Source organism: Embiotoca jacksoni, unplaced genomic scaffold (genome assembly GCF_022577435.1).
Source record: "Embiotoca jacksoni isolate LCO1_2020_lvr unplaced genomic scaffold, fEmbJac1.0.p SCAF_24, whole genome shotgun sequence".
Lineage (NCBI taxonomy): Eukaryota > Metazoa > Chordata > Actinopteri > Embiotocidae > Embiotoca > Embiotoca jacksoni.
Window position 1 is genome coordinate 3,461,628 of NW_027185375.1, and position 12,722 is coordinate 3,474,349.

The following is a 12,722-nucleotide window of genomic DNA, read 5'->3' on the forward strand; positions in this document are numbered from 1 at the left end:
TCCTGTAAGCCACAGGTCATTAGTGTGGACTAGTAATGTCAGACACAACTGCTTGTCAGTGTTGAAGGCTTTAGGGTTCATTGCAATTTTAGAAACATATTCCAAGGATCATCAACAATTCTTGAGGGACTTAAAAAAAAAAATTTGCGGGACGTAAACAGCTCTTATTAAAAGCAGACTGTGTCCGTTAGTGTCAGAGGAAATTCGAACACTTTTATGAAATGAATGACACAACGGTCACGTGAAAACAATCTTGGCACAGTAAAGTTAATGTTAAGTAGTAAGAAAATATTTACGCTTTTCCACATCCGGCCGATGTGCGGAGACAGTAGGATTCATTTGGAGTTGTGTTTCTGTCCACCTGATGGATGTAAGTCTTTTCACCTTTATTCCACCTTTGTTTTGAGCTCAACACACTCCTGAGAAATGTATCCATATATTTAGTTGCCCAATTCTCCACTAAGTTCATTAGCAGGTCTCCTAACTTTGTCTCTCTTTTGCTCAGGTAGCACTCAGCGGGTTTATCAAAGCTTTGTTTACCTTAAACAGCTGCAGCTGGAGCTTGCAGGGTAGAAAACCCAAAACAGTTTCCTAAAACAGGCTACAAAGCTGTGTAGAGCTCCAGGTAATGGCAGAGTTTAGTAATGGATGTCTTTGGGCACTGAGCACGCTTTTTACATCATGCAAAGTCATTAGATCCGTTGCTTGATCTATTGCTTTGGATCAACATGTGTGCAACTAAGCATGAGAAATCCCCCGGGGAAAAGCCCGGAATGATGTATTGTAACACTTTCATACCGATGACCAGAGTCGGACCAGGGTTTTTTGACCAACATCCAACCCGTGTTTTGTTAACTCAAGCCAAGTAAGTCAACAAGGGTTAGTACCTTGTCTTAAAACTAGCATTCCACCTTTATGGGCGATGGCAACCTGTGACAGTTGCGTCACAGCTATGGGCCCCATTTGTAACCGTTTGTCCCACACCATTTGTTAGCAATCTGGGTGGGTGCAGTTCACATTGAAATTTCTTCTACGACCCACCTGAAGAGGTAGGACAGGAAGCCGAGTCAGACAACACGGGTTGACCCTTTCAAACGCAAAATCAAAACCCTGTTTGGGCCCCTCAGTGTAAACGAGATATTTGTGAAACCCAAATGATTAGTTACCCGACTACCACTGCAGTGCGTCCCTTCAATAAAGATTTTGAGCATAAGTAAGAGGTCCTCGGTGAAGGGAAAGAGAAAAATATATAATATATATAATTCCTGCAGGAGGATGCTTTGACTCACTAGATAGGGTGTTGATGTTGGCCACCAGGGAGACCACCTCTTTCCCTCTCTGTTGTATTTCTAAGTAATTCAATTATAACCATCGTGGACCTGAAATCACTTCCATGTCCGGGCTTCGGGAGTTTTCACTGATTCCATATCAATAATATCCTGAACAGACCGGAAAGAGGGTTTTATTCCAAATCACTTGAGTGAGTAGAGACTCGGAAGTACAGAATATTCATTACACTTGTATATCTGTGTGATGGGGCCTGCGTGGTTGTATTTCCTTCCTCCCTCTCCTCTGGAACAAGCGTTGGCTCTGTGTGTAATTTATATTTTTACAGCCCTGCTCTTAAGTGCCACCCTGCCTCTACGGCCATATAAATTACCACATACTGTTGTATGGAGCTCCGCCTCCTCCCCGCCGCCCCTTTGATGTGTGTGCTGTGTGTGGCATGACCAACGGGTGTTAACAACGCCTCCCGGACCACAAAGTCCCGCTCCACTGTAAGAAGTAGATTTTCATACGGCGAGGTGTGGCAGCAGTTCCGGACTGATTTCAAAGTCAAACTTGAAGTTAGGAGCATCATGTAAAGTCGCTGTGACTCCCTGCAGCTTAGATGAGTCCGGCTTGAAGATGTTTTAATCTTCCATTACAGTCAAATAAGGTTAAGGGTCAAATTCTACAATTCTATTTCCAGATAGCTATACCACTGAAAAAAAAGAAATAAATCTAATTTTACTTGAAAAAACTTCAATGGAGCTCTTATTTAAAACGTAAGCAGCTGTCGCATGTTCACAAATAATCTTTTGCTGCACCTGCACACGTTGTTATTGTCCAGTATCTCTACTACCTACAGCATATACGGTACCGTAGATGACAAGTGCCGCGACATTTTCCAATTTTTGGCGTCGATTTGGTACCGAAGGATCGGCTTTTGTGACATCTCCAGCAATGACCGTGTAACACGAGTATCATCCGACTCTGCAGTTCCCCTCAGCTCTCGGTAGCATTTTTTTTTTAGCCTCTTTCAGCTCATTGTTTTGGTTCATGCTCACCTTTACAGTTTACAGTTTGTTTGGGTAACTAAATGATCAAAAACACGGTTAAGAATTAATCTTTCATTTTAAAGAGAGAAGAAATGCGTGCCTTTATTTGTTCATGTTGTAAAATCTTTTTTTTTTTTTTTTTTTTTACTGCATCTTTAACATATATCCTCAATGTTTTGACCTGCAGAATTACAAATGTAGTCATTCATATTTATACCACATCTTCATCATAGCGACTGTTTTCATCGTAGGGAAATATTAGTTCAATCCGGATATAGACAGCTGTGAACTAAACTGTTCTTTTATTTCAGTTGTCGTCAGTTATTTCATTACAATTATATTAGTATCGTTTAATGTAGAGGGATTACATATGTGCATGTTGCTTCAATTTCCAAGACAATTAGGTGGATGTGCATATGGATAGTTTATGAGTAGCATTAACTTTTCTAAGGTATATGAAGAGGTATTTGAAAAGTCACCCTCCTCTTTCTCCTTCTCTAATCAGCTAAAGGGAAAGAAGGGAACAGCAACCAATGGGATCGCATCAAAACTGAAGGCAGAGCCAAAGAATCAGTCCAAGAAGAATGGTGTCAATGGGACAAATGGGACAGCGTCTCTGAAACGCAACAACTCCAGTAAGTATTCACATAAGAAGAGATTGTTTTACTCACAACTGTGAAAAGTCAGTCTTTGGTGAAATTTTCTTTTTAAACCCAAGTTGAAAAATAATTTACGTAGTAACTTTTGACATATTCCACCTTTCCCAGTCGGGTCCTGTGCTGTAAGTGAGCAGCAGACAGTGTGTCTGGCTTCCAGTCCCAGCCTCACCACCGCTGATTGCTTTTTAGCAAAACTCTGCTCCGCAGCAATTTGGAAAATGCAGGATGTCCAAATTACAGTTGGTTTAAGTAGGGGGGGGAGTAAATAACTCCAAAACCTATCCTGCCCTCGAGACGATCCATGTGGCGCACGCAGGCCAGACTGGAGGCTCCTGCCAGCGTTGGGGTAACACTCCAGCAGATGTGATAGCAGAAACGGGGACCAGATCGCTGGAAGAGGGTGAAATGTGGTCGTGGTTCGGAATAGTATTTTTCTACTTAATGTGTGAACGAGGAGCGTTGCAACCGCTTGTGCAGCGTGCCGTCCCTCCAAATGTCGGGATGGAAATACCGAATATGTGTCATGTTGGATTTAGAGTATACCACACAATTCTCATATTTCAAGTGTCAAAAAAGTGTATTGAATTTGAAAACGTCAGCGGTGGGAGGGTTGAGTGATTCTTCACCAGCAAAAATCACACGCACGCACGTCGACGCGCATGCTGGATGTCTTACCCTCGCTGTATTTTCCAGAAGGGGAAGGCGCAGTCCTGATAATGAATGACTGTTGAAGACTGCGTCTCTGAGCTCAGGGGGTTTCTGGCCGGTCCATGTCTCGCAGTGCCCTCATAATAACCACATTGCTCTGTCTGTGTGTCTTTTGAAATGTCTTACTTTCTGATTTCATGGGCAATCCACCACCGCAGCCTTGTTCTGGTGTCCCATTATTTCAACGTGAATCCCGCGTTTAATTCCTTATGTGTTTAATTTATGTTACAAATTCAGATATTTGTCAAATCCAGAGCAGAGCGGGTGATCCTCGACACCGACTCTCGTATCCGAGCATTTTCACACCCGGTCTTTTTGCTGTGCAGATGCGGAGCAGTGTAAGTACGGGAAGAACCGCGTGGAGGCTGATGCCAAGCGACTGCAGGCTAAGGAGGACGAGCTGATGAAGAAGAAGCAGGAGATCAGGAACCATCTGACCCAACTGAAGAAGGAGAGGAGAGACCTGCGCTCGGCTGCGGAGGCCGCTGCTGGTAAGAGAGAGAGAAAAAAACAAAATCTGAAAATTAAAGGAGCTGTAAAGTGTTCGGGGAAAGTCTTTAATCCAGAAAAAAAAACAAAAAAAAAACCTGTCTGAACACTCAACATCCAACTAGTCTATTAAAAGGGCTAATTCCCCTCCGTTTACAAATTAGGCAAACGCTCACAAGCCTCTCTCTCGGAGCGACTGAAGAAGGTGGAGAATGAGTGCAAGGTGAAGGAGGAGGAGCGGGTGAACCTGGAGCTGGAGATAACGGAGGTGAAGGAGAGTCTGAAGAAAGCCCTGAGCGGAGGGGTCACCCTGGGCCTCACCATCGAACCCAAAGGCGGCTCCTCCGGCCTCCAGGTCAGAACGAAGGGACCTCTCTGCCGTCTCACGGTTCACTTCTCGTACTTCATCCGCTGCAGTTCGGGAAACCGCTTGAAATTATCAGCCACTGACCAGCTGCATGCCACCACGTCAGCAAGACTGATGTTTTCCCTCTCTCTCTCTCTCTCTCTCTCTCTCTTTGTGTGTGTGTGTGTGTGTGTGTGTAGTCACCGGGAATGTTGCGACGGACGCAGGAGTCGTCTCCCTTCTCCAGCTGCGACACCAGTGACACGGAGTCGTGCTCCCTGCCGGTCAACAGCGCCTCACTGCTCCGCCGGCATCAGGGCGGCCAGAAGCCCTCGGCGGTCCGAGGTCACGTCCTCAGGAAGGCTAAGGTCAGAGGTCACTGGGGGGGCGGGCTTATCGCAGTACCAATGCGCGACCAAAAGTACGCGGACGCTCCGTTCACGCACGTGCTTTCAATTCGTTCGTGTTCGGTGCTTTTCAACGCGACAGTACCTCCATGCGTACGTAGCTACACCCGAGGACTGCTTTTGCAAAAAAAAAAAAACGACACTGTGGTCAAAGCCACTGCAGGTACAGTAGGTCGACATTAAGCCAGAAAGTCGTTCTCTAACCTCGGTTACAAACAGTTCCGTCACTGTTTTCCTTGTGTCACTTCTCCGATCAATTTGTCTAATCTTGAGGATTTGTTTGCAGTTCTTGAGGATTTGTTTGCAGTTTGTCCACGAGACTGTCACAGTTGTTACGTAATTGTCCGATTGCCAATTATCGTAGCCAGCCATAATTACTTAGCCTAACCGTTTCCATTCCTCTGGATGAAAATAACAGAAATGTCATATTTCCATCAATGTTTCCACACGTTTGAGGTTCGACTGACGCTCTTTTAATGATGTCATCTCCTTTCTGCTGTGATTTCATGGCGCGTGAGTGTAAGATTAATGCCACCAACTGTTTATATTTAGACGCCCCACTTCTAATATTCAACCAACTGCGTTCCAATGAACCTCTATAGACATTAACATCCTGGATTTATTTGCAAAGCCAAATACCACAGCCAATGAATGGTTCTTCTTCTTCTGTAAAAGGGGCTTGTGTATTATTAAACGGTGGTTACGCTTATACTGTCATAGGGGCATAAAATGATCAGAAAAGACAAATAAATCATGAATCCCAATTATTTGGATGACCGTTAAATATCAACTAAAAATGTGCCATTGTGACGGCCCTACCTGTCAAATCGTCAATTGACATCATTGATGCTTTTATTTTAACTGATACAACTGAACCACTGGCCGGTGTTTTTTTTTTACATATGGATGTAATATTAGTGTCCACATACTTTTGGCCATGTATTGCATTGCTGTTTTTAATACATTTTCTTGCACCTTCGTGCCATCTATTGTTCTGGAAACTGAAAACTAGTTCACGAATGAGCCAATGAGCAGGGTTGTAGTTCGGAGACCAGTTGAGAGGAGGAGCACAACGGGTTTTTTTTTGTTTTTTTTTACAGTAATGAATAAAAATAAGTTTGTGTCGATGGTTTAAACCAGGGGTGTCAAACATACGGCACCGCGGGCCGCATCCGGCCCGCCGGATGACTTTGCTGAGTGTGAAAATTACAGAAAGACATAAATTGCATTTCTATGAGAATATGGAGGTTTATGAGCGCAAACGTTTTGTAATTGTTTTTAATCGATCCAGTAATTGCTTCAAAAACGGCGTAAATGCGACGTCTGCTCCGGAGGCAGCAGCGCTCGCTTTGAGCGAGGGAATCTGCAGAGGAGAGCCCAGGCGGATAAACAGTGGGCTGATGTCGTGAGTTTTTGCTCTTTATGTTTCTAGTTTATTGTAGAAAGACCTTTTAAAATAGGGTTTATCATCCAAAAACCTTCACCAACGATTTAAACATAGAGAAATATTGTCGTTATTATGCCACGATTTTACTGGTCTTGGCCCACTTGAGATCAAAGTGGGCAGTATGTGGCCCCTTAACTAAAATGAGTTTGACGCCTCCGGTTTAAACATTCAGTCCACAACAAGCGCTTCTTGAAATAATAAGTTCAGGTACTTTTCATCATTCAAAAACCTTGCAGCACATCAGTACCTTTTATTTTTGTTGTTCGATTGTTTTAAATCGAGGATCACCACACGCTGCTCATAAACAGGCAATAACCCATCAGCAAATGCAAATCCATGCAAAACGTGTCGGAGCATGCAAACGAACTGAATGTGTGTTTTTTTTCTTCAGGAGTGGGAGCAGAAGAACGGCACATAAACCACACAGGCCCTCGCATCAGTCCTACTTTCATTTCTTTCTTTTTTTTCTGTTGAATAAACTGTGTATATATTTATTTAAAACTGTTCATACAGTCAGAGAGCGGGGACACAAGCACAGCATCCACATCAATCTGAACAAGTGGCAGGTTTTAGTGCACCGTCGGCATCACAACATACAGACATAGTTACCTTTTTGAAACTTTTCTACTCTTCAGCATGCTTAGTGTACTAAGTTGAAAAACTTGTGCTGTTGGCTGTGACGTCTTTTCAAGCAACCACCATCTTTGTTTTTCTCTCTAAACCTGTTCCAGCAGTTTGAGTTTAAAAAGGTCAAAACCAAGTATTTATTTGTAAATGTTTAAAGGAAATACTAGCTTCCCTTTGTTTATTTATGTTGATATATTTAAAGTATTTTTGTAGAATTTGTGGCTCTCCGCTCAATCCCATTTCCTACAACGTTATTGGGTCGTCATTCACGGGAGTGAATCGTTCAGGGTGTAACACACACCGGCTGAGCAGCGATGCAGCGCCTCTCCAACGGGGATTTAAAGAAGCAGAATTATTCTCCATATCGACAGATTAAACCTGGAAAAACATAATCCGTGAGCAGAAGGTTGACCCGTGAGATCGCGAGGCGTGTTAGCAGTAGGTGAGTGCGGGACGGTTTATGCCATTTTTTCCACACAGAGATGATAAATCACACCTCAATGACATATTTTAGTATTCATTTTGTCTTTTTTTTTTTTTTAAGAGTATTTCTGACCTTGATGACCTTGGTGATAAGTGGTGAATCCCTGATTATGTGTATTTCCTGTTTCCTTTAGCTCAAAGTCCTGCTGAATGAATACGGTATAGAGCACTGTGTGTGTGTGTTCTTGAGTATTTCCAAAAAAATAATGTAACAAGAGAGTTCAACTTTTGGCTTTAGAAACGGTGCAACTACCTTTTGAGAGAAGCTGATAATTCATCCCGTTGATCTCGGTGAATTGAGCAAAGCTGGGCTAAGCTGACAGATAATTTGTCAAAACAGGAAACTGTTCCCTTTAATGGTAAAAACAAATATAAAATGTCCAGACACAGATTTTTACCGGTTAACCTTTTTCTAGAAAGCTGTCCGGGTGAGAGGACAGTTGGTTGTCCTCTTTAAACTCCCTCCGGGAACAACGCTGGGCTGGGAGGTGATTTTAGCGCAGTGGTTACTTTTAGAACCACTTTTAGTTCCTGACACACAGTAAATATATATACATATATATATATATATAGTGATTTAGTGATTGTTGTGAACTGACAGGTTAGTCTGAACACCATGAATACTGAATGTGAGCCATTAAGTCCAATTCAAATTTAAAATTGCTGCTATTTATAGATTATTTCCAAACCATTCCAGCTCTCCACGCGACCAAAACATGTCGACATACATGCATGAAGTCAATGCGGCCGTACAGACTGTCATAAAACTGAAACAAAAAATGGCCATATTTATTAATCGACGATAAGTTAAGTGTTGACACGAAGTACCGGAGATTCTGTATCGGCCGGCAGGATGGCTACATACCTGGCCGTAGCGTGCACGAAGCGAAACAAAAGTCGGTTCAACCAAGTACGGAGTCGGTCCTAAAACGGCATTTTAAACTAATCAATAAAAATCACCGGCTTCTAAGTCGAGGCTCGGCGCCGCTCTCAGCTGCCAGCGTTCAGCTTTAACCACTGTTTTGAGTTGTCTCGCTCACGGAGAAGTTGTGCTTCTTTAAATAGTCCCTCAGTGTGTTGATGGATGGCTGTCATTAGGCTGCAGCAGGACTCCAGCGGGGTGTGTGTGTGTGTTTGCGCGTCCGCCTTTAGATTTGGCGTCCGTCGTCGGAGAACTCGGAGACCCTCAGCTGACGTGGCTGACGTTAGTCCCTCATCCAAGAGCCTTGGTCCGGCTCCTCTAATCACGCCACTGGTCTACTGTAGTCCTGTGATCCATCTGTGTGTGTGCGCGTGTGTGTGTGTGTGTGTGTGTGCGCGTGTGTGTGTGTGTACTCCAATGTCTCCAAGGCACATTCCAAACCCTTCAACAATACACTGACTGAAATAGAGGCACTTGCTGTAAACTCAAATTGCTGTGTTCTGTTAAATCAAAGACTGTGACTTCGATTTTCAGACTGCCACACACTCTCACACACTCTCACACACACACACACGCACACACACACACGTCACAGTTTTATGGTGCTGTTTTGATGATTGCTTCACCTGAGCTTTGCTGCCGTGTCGATACCGCCACATGCGGAAGGTGCTTTTCTTGGGATGGGTGACGGACGTAAGCGTCAGCATGCACGCCGTTTAGAAATCGACGCCGCGAACGCGCCCCCACGCGCCAACTGCTCAATATCCATGTAAATATTTTTGATCTGCCTTCCGATTGATAGCCTCCCGCTTAGCTCGGCGCAGCTAAAACCACAGCCGGCTGTCTGATGTCGGGAAATGTGAACCTGCTGTACATAAGCTTGGCTCGGTGGGAGGCTGTGGGAGGGGGGGGGGGGGATGTGGGGGGGAGGGGGGGAGGGGTGCATCCGGGCATCAGTGTTTTGTTTTTTTGCACCTTATACATTTTCTACTCTGTTGTGTATATCTCAGACGGTCTCCTCGTCGGGGACAGACATGCTTGTACATAAATGAATAAACCTCCTGACAAACAGCCCTCCGCTGACTTTGTGCTTCTTTGGCGGCGTTCCTATCCACATCGAGACAAACCTCATTTTAAAGAAGGCATGTCTGTTTAAGGGATCTTCACGGACCTCTTCTTTATATTGGCTTAAAAGCTGGCCCTTGTCAAAAGCACAGTCATTTTAAATCACCTGAAGAACAATGACTCCGTGGGGACCTTTTTCACAGCTGATTGGACGATGGCGGCTTGAAATAATTTTTTTTTAAAAATGTAAAAAAAAAGAGCAGCAACAAGTTGACATCACTGAACAATTTCTGAGACTCATTTCATGTTTGTGACACAGGAGCCACTGAAAACTGAAAATCGAGACGAATTCTATGTCAGAGAGTAAATCCACTGTTAACTAATTTGAATTCGTGTGATCTAATATCCGACATCTGTAATGTACATAACAGCACGTCAGTTTCACACAGAGGCATATGGATCTCATCACGTAAAGGTTTTCTCACCTGCCTGTGTTTGAACTAATGTACAGAGGAAAGAGAGGTAATTGAAGGAGTTACATCTGCAAGGGTGGAGTTTGTTCTGCAGAGGTTCAGTACACCTTTATATCACACAAATATTCTTTCTAACGTCGCTGAATGGGCCGACAGCTCTGGTGTGTCACTGGTTTTGTGTGTGGGTGTAAATTTACTTACTGTGTTCACAGCTATGATACATTTGCATTTTACAATCCCTGGTTACTGTCCACTGAAGGAATATAAAGGGCTTCTCTGTCTTTTGCTGTTGTTTATGTTTCACTCCTTGTCTCTGAGTTGAACTCATTTAAACAGTGTTACAGAACACATAAATGGTAAAGGGGGGTGATCAGGTAATGCAAAACGATTAACTGGGAGGACCGAGCCAATCACCACAGCACAGACCCAATACCTTTAAAGGCCAGTGTTGGAGAAGATACTTAAAAACTAATTGAAAACGAATCACATTACCAAGTACCTGCTTTACTCAATGGGTAGTTTGCAAAAACGTAGACGACTCAATACTGTGCCTGATTACACACCATATGGGCACTGTAGCTGCTGGCAAAATGCGAATGAAGATATTTTTGTAGTGATTCTTCTTTAATTCCAATACATATTGGGTTTGTACTGGTTGTATTTACCTCCTCTAGGACCGTGACAAAGGCCCTTGCATTCTCTGACTTACAAGGTTTTCTGTGTCATAATAAAAGCCAGGGCATAACCACTCTATGCTTGTGAAACTGCAGATTATCTGGTCCACAATGTTTTCTGTCTCTATGGTATTCCTTCTGACATGTTTTCTGACCATAATCCTCAATTGATCTCCCAAGTATGGAAGGCTGTTCTGTTAAACGGTCAGCCTCTCATCTGGCTTTCATCCACAAACCAACAGTCAAACTGAAAGACTCAATCAGGAACTGGAATCTGCCCTTTGCTGTGTCACCTCTTCAAACCCTGGCTGTTGGAGTATTCCCTCGGTCCAGCACCACCTTCGCCATTGTAGGAAGGTTACGAGGGACATACGGGCAGCAGTGCACCACTCATCCGTGCAAAACAAACGCCTGGCAGTCCGCCAACGTACCCTGGCTCCCAACTATCAGCCGGGACAAAAAGTCTGGTTGTCAGTCAAGGACATTCCGCTTAGGACAGAGTCTGGAAAACTCTCCCCTCGCTTCATTGGACCCTTTGAAATTGAGAAAATAATCAACACCACAACTGTCAGGCTCAAGCTCCCTGCTTCCATGCAGATTCATCCATCCTTTCAAATATTCCAGATCAAGCCTGTCTCACACAGTCGTCTGCATTTAACAATAAACACACATGCGCGCACACACACACACACACACACACACACACACACACACTCACCTCCATTCGTAACCTACACCCCCCCCATACTCACCAAAGGGAATCTAGCCTGCCTGTTTCAACCACCTAAAGTCCAGACTTGCCTTTTTTAGGAGGTCTGCTTTCACAGCTCGGTCGTTCAGATCCACGGAGGAGTCCTCCAGCTTCAGTCTCAACTTCACTACCTCCCTCTTTACTGGTGCACAATGGACAAAGAAAAATATACATGCTTGGAATTCCCTTTGTGATATTAAATAGATTAATGTAAATTGAAATTAAATCCATACATTTTGTTATGTTTAACATCAGTTATTGTTAAGCTAAGCAGTATTTTAACTTTCCACTGAAGGTCAGTGAAGCACTCACCCAAGGCGCTGTGACAGACAAAGGGTAATCTTTGTTCACAGGACAGAAACTTCCATTTTCCTGATGTCTCCGCTGATGTAAAGCCACATATGACTCTCATCGAGCCAATTAGGTTTTCACCGCTCCCTATGTTGCTGTAGAAGAAGCTGCTCCGATCAGACCAATAGAAATTTGGATCCCTGTATAAACCAATCCATGAATTGACTTTCAATTTCTTCAGTGTTTTCAATGGTGGCCAGGTCTGTGTATTTCTGTCTGCAGTAGGTCTGTCTGAGCTTCAGTCCAAGTCATCTGTTCGTTAACTAAGTGGTACTGACGGAGAAGGCGGAAGAATTGTTTCAATTCTTTTTAACATATAGAGTATTTTTTTCAACAGTGTTTCATGTTAATTAGCGGCGTTAAACTTGATCAAAGAATTCACTGACCAGAGAGACACAAAACACCCAGCAAGACCCTCTCCATCATGTTGCTGCTCTGTGGACTCACTGTCAATGTGCACATACTGTGGAAGGAACTCTCTGCTTATCGTGTCAGGTTGAATGTAAATCTAGGGAAATCCAACTCTATATCCTCCCCAGTGAATGAGAGTCATAGTCCTGTTGCACATCATCTCCATATTATCATGAATAACATCTCATGCATCGCAGGTGTTATTTGCTCATGCATTTGGTTTGACTTAATCAGAGAGAGAGTTCTTCCTGCAGCTCAACACAGTGAAGCAGAAGTGAATGGACTTTCTGTTTTCTGGTGTCAAACAGAACTTTCAACAGCTTCCGGACAGAGATCCATTCATTGTGACTATTACTGTAGCAAGGAGTTCCATTAAAGCAATATGATGTTTGAAATATTGAATAATTAATGTTAGGACTATAGTAATGAGATTTTCCCCTATTTAAATACAGTATATTGATCCATTAGATACAAGTTCAAAGTTCAAAAGAAAGGAGAAGAAACTGTGGGAAACAAAATAAAGAAGATAACTGATATACAGTCGTTCATCATTATGGGTTGAATTCACTAGTTCAACCATTTCACTTT

The 12,722-nt window shown here is 43.4% G+C and overlaps 1 protein-coding gene across 4 annotated transcripts in view; it reads left to right on the forward strand.

The window, feature by feature from the left end:
• afap1 (actin filament associated protein 1) overlaps positions 1-9,305 on the forward strand; it is a 57,146-nt gene extending 47,841 nt beyond the window's left edge. For all 4 annotated transcript variants that reach the window (XM_069159115.1, XM_069159117.1, XM_069159116.1 and 1 more), the window contains 5 exons: positions 2,827-2,956; positions 4,015-4,179; positions 4,342-4,532; positions 4,724-4,891; positions 6,769-9,305. In XM_069159115.1, coding sequence (XP_069015216.1) covers positions 2,827-2,956; positions 4,015-4,179; positions 4,342-4,532; positions 4,724-4,891; positions 6,769-6,795 — 681 coding nt within the window. In that variant the 3' untranslated portion in view covers positions 6,796-9,305. The remainder of the gene's footprint in view (positions 1-2,826; positions 2,957-4,014; positions 4,180-4,341; positions 4,533-4,723; positions 4,892-6,768) is intronic.
• Positions 9,306-12,722: the final 3,417 nt, after the last annotated feature.